The 5,285-nt window shown below is 55.6% G+C and overlaps 1 protein-coding gene across 1 annotated transcript; it reads left to right on the top strand.

The window, feature by feature from the left end:
- The first annotated feature begins 2,018 nt into the window (after positions 1–2,018).
- LOC102427014 (protein RD3-like) lies at positions 2,019–4,559 on the top strand. The gene is made up of 2 exons (XM_006108662.3): positions 2,019–2,314; positions 4,262–4,559. Exons 1-2 carry the CDS (start codon positions 2,019–2,021, stop codon positions 4,557–4,559), a joined length of 594 nt encoding a protein of 197 aa, XP_006108724.1.
- Positions 4,560–5,285: the final 726 nt, after the last annotated feature.

Genomic DNA, 5,285 nt, shown 5'->3' with positions numbered 1-5,285 from the left:
GGCTGTTGAAGTCTCCATGGGTAAGGAGACAATGTGATTTGTGCCACTCCAGAAGGCGACTTCTACCCCGTAATCATGTTCCCATGTGTGTCTGATTCTCCAGCATGAACAACTCATGTCTGTGGGCTGAGCATTGTGGGTGCAGAGAGGTGGGAGGGCTGTCTAAAGCCTGTGTGTCCTCAGGAGGTGACACAGGCCTCACGGCCAAGCTGTAGAGACTGAGCTCATGGAATCTCTTTACTCCGCATCAGGGGAGTCTGGGCAGGAAGATGGTTCAGAGAAAGGGGAGCCCCCTGGAGGGGAAAAGGCACAGAAAGGGGAGCTGGGGCACCTCGGAGACCCACTCAGATTTTAGTCCAGGAGTGGCACTTAACCTTCACTGCTGTCAGGCACAAACCCTGACAGGCAGCGGGGCATGCCTGAAAGGGCAGCTCATCCACCCATTCACCCATTCACTCATTCACCCATGCATTCATCCACCCATTCATTCATTCACCCATTCATTCATTCACCTAGTCAGTCAGTCACCAAACCCATATTGAGCAGGACTGTGGGAATACAGTGGGGCCTTGACTTATGAGTTTAATTTGTTCTGTGACGGAGCTCATAACTCAAATTACTCGTAAGTCAAATCATTAAAGTGAACAAGTGAGACACGTGATGCTGGGCTGATGTTGTGGCGTTCACTGTGACGTTCGCTGCGCCAACTAGCAGTGGGGTATCTGAAGCTGGCTTGTAACCCTAATTTTAGCTCGCAACTCAAAGCAAAAAATCGGTCGAGAGACGGCTCATATCTCAAAAAACTTGTTAGTCGGGACACTCGTAAGTCAAGGCCCCACTGTATGCTGATGGGTTAGGGCAGTGGTCAGCAAACTCATTAGTGAACAGAGCCAAATATCAACAGTACAACGATTGAAATTTCTTTTGAGAGCCAAATTTTTTAAACTTAAACTATATAGGTAGGTACATTGTTATTAACTTAAGTAGGGTACTCCTAAGGCTTAGGAAGAGCCACACTCAAGGGGCCAAAGAGCCGCGCGTGGCTCGCGAGCCGCAGTTTGCCGACCACGGGGTTAGGGCCCTGCCTTCACACCTGATGCTCCTTGCAGACCAGGTTGGGGCCCTCCACCTGGGAACCTTCTCCCTCAGTCCATGTGTCTGAGGCCGCACTCACCCTTCCCCCCTCTCATTCACAAAGCCTTCTGTGTCCCTTTCATCATCTGAGTCACTCCTTCCCTCCCCCCGCAGTACGCACTCTGTGCTTCACCAGCCACGTCGACTTCTTTCCACTGATGTGATGATTCTTACTCATCACGCCCTGCGTCACTGGAGAGCAGGCCCCTGACAGGCTTTCCCACTTGTGGTCCTGCACAGATGTGCACACGGTGCTTGACTAGTGCTCCCGAATGAATGAATGAATGAATGAATGAACGAATGAGGGGTAAATGAAGAAATGAATGGAAGGTAAGTTGTGTCTTTTGCAGGATGATGTCAAGCCCATACTATTCTAAGCATCCTTCAGCCACAGGCTGGGACATTTAGAAATTTAGGGTATTTTCCTGTTGGGTTGACATAGTATGTAAGCATCTGTATTGTGTGTGTGAATTTTTGCCCTTCAATCATAGGGATAAGATTGTGCTCAGCCATCCACAGTAGGTTTCCTTCTTTGTTTGGCGTCAGCAGGGATTCAGGAGGCAGTTTCTCTGGGCTCAGTCATCTGGATGTTTTAGGGATTACTATAACCATGGATGTACCTCACTTTTATGGGGTGCTTAGAACATGCCACGTTTATTCACAACCGGTGCTCACAACAGCCCCATCTTGTCTTACAGAATTAGAAATGATTGCTCAGAGGGGTTAAGCGACTTACTCGAGGCCACCCAGCCGTGAGGACGGAACAGATCTTCTTACTGGGATCCCAGCTCTCCTCCCTCCTCCTTGCTCTTCCCACCCTAACCGGCAGAGGGGCCCAAGGAAGACACAGGCACTCTGCCCTGTCTCAGCAGGGCCAGGGGGCCATGTCCCTCATCCCGTGGCTCCGGTGGAATGAGGCCCTGCCCCGGCTGTCGTCCCGGAGCCCGGCTGAGATGGTGCTGGAGACACTCATGATGGAGCTGGCCGGGCAGATGCGCGAGGCCGAGAGGCAGCAGCGGGAGCGCAGCAGTGCGGGCAGGAAGATCTGCACCGGAGTGGACTACAGCTGGCTGGCCAGCCCGCCCCGGGCCACCTACGACCTCAGCCCTGGTGAGCGGCTGCAACTAGAGGATGTCTGTGCCAAGATCCCCCCGTCCTACTGTGGGCCCGCCATCCTCAGGTAACCCTGGCCCTGGCATGGGGCCCAGCTGTTGGGCTGCAGGCTCCAGGGAGGGTGGCTGCAGTGGCAGGGCCTGGGGTTACCAGGACTGGGGCCAGGGGGCCTGGATGACCCATCGTCTGTTAGAAGGAGCAAGGCAGGAGGAGGAATCTGGAAGAGGCCCTGGAACACCAGGCCGCGCTAGGGGCTCAGAGGGAGGCAGGGTGGCTCCTGGGTCCAGGCTCATGAGTTTTGATAGGAGAGAACCCCAGGCCTTTGAACTTTCTGGTCTCCCTGTCCTGATGGTCATTATCCTGGATTTTAACAAGCTGGGTCCTTCTCCATTAGTTCATCTTCCACGCTACCTTCTTAGAGAGGTTTTCCCAAATAACAGTTATCCTATTTCAAACTAGCGTGCCTAAGGGGTGTGTGTGTGTGTGTGTGTGTGTGTGTGTGTGTGTGTGTAAGGGGTTGCAGAGCCCTAGGACACGGAACATTAAGAGCTTGGGTACAACAGTATTCCTGAATATAAGGGTAACCTTAACAAAACCATGACCTACATAGTCCAGCATCAGATGGATTCCTGTTGAAGTCAAAGAAGCATTAGTCCAATTTCAAAAGTAACTCGGTTTCTTTATCTGCATTTCTCAAATACTAGTAAAGAGATACAGATCCACATAAAACATCTTAAAATCCACCCCCTGAGATCCCCAGAATCTCCTCTCCCCCATTTTTTTTAAATATTATTTTTCTTATTGATTTCAGAGAGGAAGGGAAAGGAAGAGAGATAGAAACATCAATGATGAGAGAGAATCATTGATCGGCTGCCTCCTACACGCCCCACACTGGGGATCGAGCCCGCAACCTGGGCATGTGCCCTGACTGGGAATCGAACCATGACCTCCTGGTTCATAGGTCAACGCTCAACCACTGAACCGCACTGGCCGGGCTTCTCTCACCCATCTTTAACAAGTGTATCTATTGTACACCTTTTTCTTTGAAATGCCCCTTAAAAGCTCTTCTTCTCCAGGTCTGTCTACACGCCTCTGGATTTTGTTGTCTTTGTAACTCCCTCCCACTTCCTCCGGGCTGAGAATCTTACCCTCTCCACTTTTCTGTACCATGGGGGCCCCCTCCCCTGAATGTATCTATTTCCAGGAGCACCCTGGGGACAGGGGCGGGGGTCAGTCTTGGGGGGCTGGTGCTGATGAGGGAATCTAACCTGGCAAAGCACACCTCATACATGACGGGGAGCCTGGGGACATACCTATGGTGATGGTCCTATCACATTGGCTGCCTCCCGTCCCTGCTGAGAGCTTGGAGCAGTCCTGACTCATACGGTGGAAGAACCCATGTAGTAAACGACGTGTAACTACCATTCATTCTTGAGACCCGGCAGAGACCTTTTAGGCAGAGGAACCAGCAGGGAGCCAGAGAACCTGGGGTTGGGGGCACCTGTGAGACTCCCGGCTGGAGCACAGACGGGGACAGAGCGGGGGACCCGGTGTGCATGGGCCAACAGCCATGGGAGCGGCGGAAGGAAAACCTCAGGGCAGTGGCCGAACCGGACACACACTTCAGAGAGACCACTCCGGCCAGTGGGCGGAGAGTGGAGAATGGAGGGAGGGGGTGAGCCGGAAAGCCTCATATCCTGGGAGGTGAAAGCAGTGGGCTCCCCGCACCACACCGACGTGGATCACCGGGGCCAGTGCCAGGGTTTTCCATGTTAGCTCATTACACCCCAAAAAGGTGGCTGTGACCCCACTTTACAGAAGGGGAAGCTGAGGCTCATGGAGGCCACAAGTGGCAGAGCTGGGATTCGAACTAGGGATGGGCTGGGGCAACAAGGAGGTGGGGTGACGCTGAGTTACTTCAGGAGAAGTGGGGGACTTGGGACTTGACCTTAGGGGTGCACACGGAAGCCCCTGAGGCCAGGTGCCACCACCAGGTGACCGCCCCTCCCTGCAGGTTCCGGCAGCTGCTGGCGGAGCAGGAGCCCGAGGTGCGGGAGGTGTCTCGGCTCTTCCTCTCGGTGCTGCAGGAGGTGCTGGAGCGGACGAAGCAGGAGGAGGAGGCCCGCAGGCTGACCCGGCAGTGGAGCCTGCGGCCCCGCGGTGGCCTGGCACTGTCCACCTTCAAGACGCGCACACGCATCGCTCCCTTCGCCAGCGACATCCCCACCATCTCGGAGGACGTGGAGCGCGATGCACGGCCCCCGCCCCGGACCTGGAGCATGCCCGAGTTCAGGGCGCCCCAGGAGGACTGACCCCCTGCTCCTGCCCGGGGGCAAAGCTACCTGTGGAGGGGGGGCATGAAAGGCCTGTGACATCCCAGGTCCTGGAACCTCCTGCCACGCGGCCATGGGCGGCCCCATCCCAAGGCACCCCTGTGAGATGGAGCAAGCCCCTTGCCCACCCAGCCCTCCCAGGGTCAGGGCTTGGAGCTGCCGCTGGGCCCCCTCGGTCCCCTGGGTCTCGGCAGACAGACCAGAGCCCCACCTTCTGCTTCTGTCCAGAAGAGGAAGAATTGCCCTGACTTTTTGCCAAGACCTGAGTCCTCACCCCAACTCCAGGGTTGTCCCTTCACCCCATCTCCCTGGGTAACGACGAGGGGCCTGTTGGGTGGTGTCCATTCTCTGCTGGTGACTGGCAGGTCCGCCACGGCAGGTGGGCCCTAGCCTCGTGGGCGAGCAGAGCGGGAAGCGGCCAGAGGTCACCGGGTCCACTCTCCTGACTTCTGAGTGAGGACACCGGGGCTCAGAGAAGGCCACGCTTCTTCCACCTTAAATGGATCCCTGTGGGGGTGAGATTGTCCCTGTACACAGGCTCTGTCCCTGAGTCCTTGAGTCCTGGGCTATGATGGGACAGGTCCGAGGACTATGTCTGCACCTGCCTGTGGTCTGGCTTCTGTCTTACCTTGGCCTTGGTCTGGGGGGCTAAGATGCTCCCCGAGAAAAGAGCTGGGGCAGAGGTCGGCTGCCATCACCCCACCC

The sequence above is a fragment of the Myotis lucifugus genome, unplaced genomic scaffold, assembly GCF_000147115.1.
Source record: "Myotis lucifugus unplaced genomic scaffold, Myoluc2.0 scaffold_3049, whole genome shotgun sequence".
Taxonomy (NCBI): domain Eukaryota; kingdom Metazoa; phylum Chordata; class Mammalia; order Chiroptera; family Vespertilionidae; genus Myotis; species Myotis lucifugus.
This window is presented reverse-complemented; position numbering and strand designations above follow the sequence as displayed.

What these genes read in the sequence shown, in the direction of transcription:
- LOC102427014 (XM_006108662.3), top strand. Translation starts at nt 2,019, where the DNA reads ATGTCCCTCATCCCGTGGCTCCGGTGGAATGAGGCCCTGCCCCGGCTG. An exon ending in TGTGGGCCCGCCATCCTCAG is followed by an intron (nt 2,315 to 4,261) that starts GTAACCCTGGCC and finishes CCCTCCCTGCAG; the next exon opens with GTTCCGGCAGCTGCTGGCGG.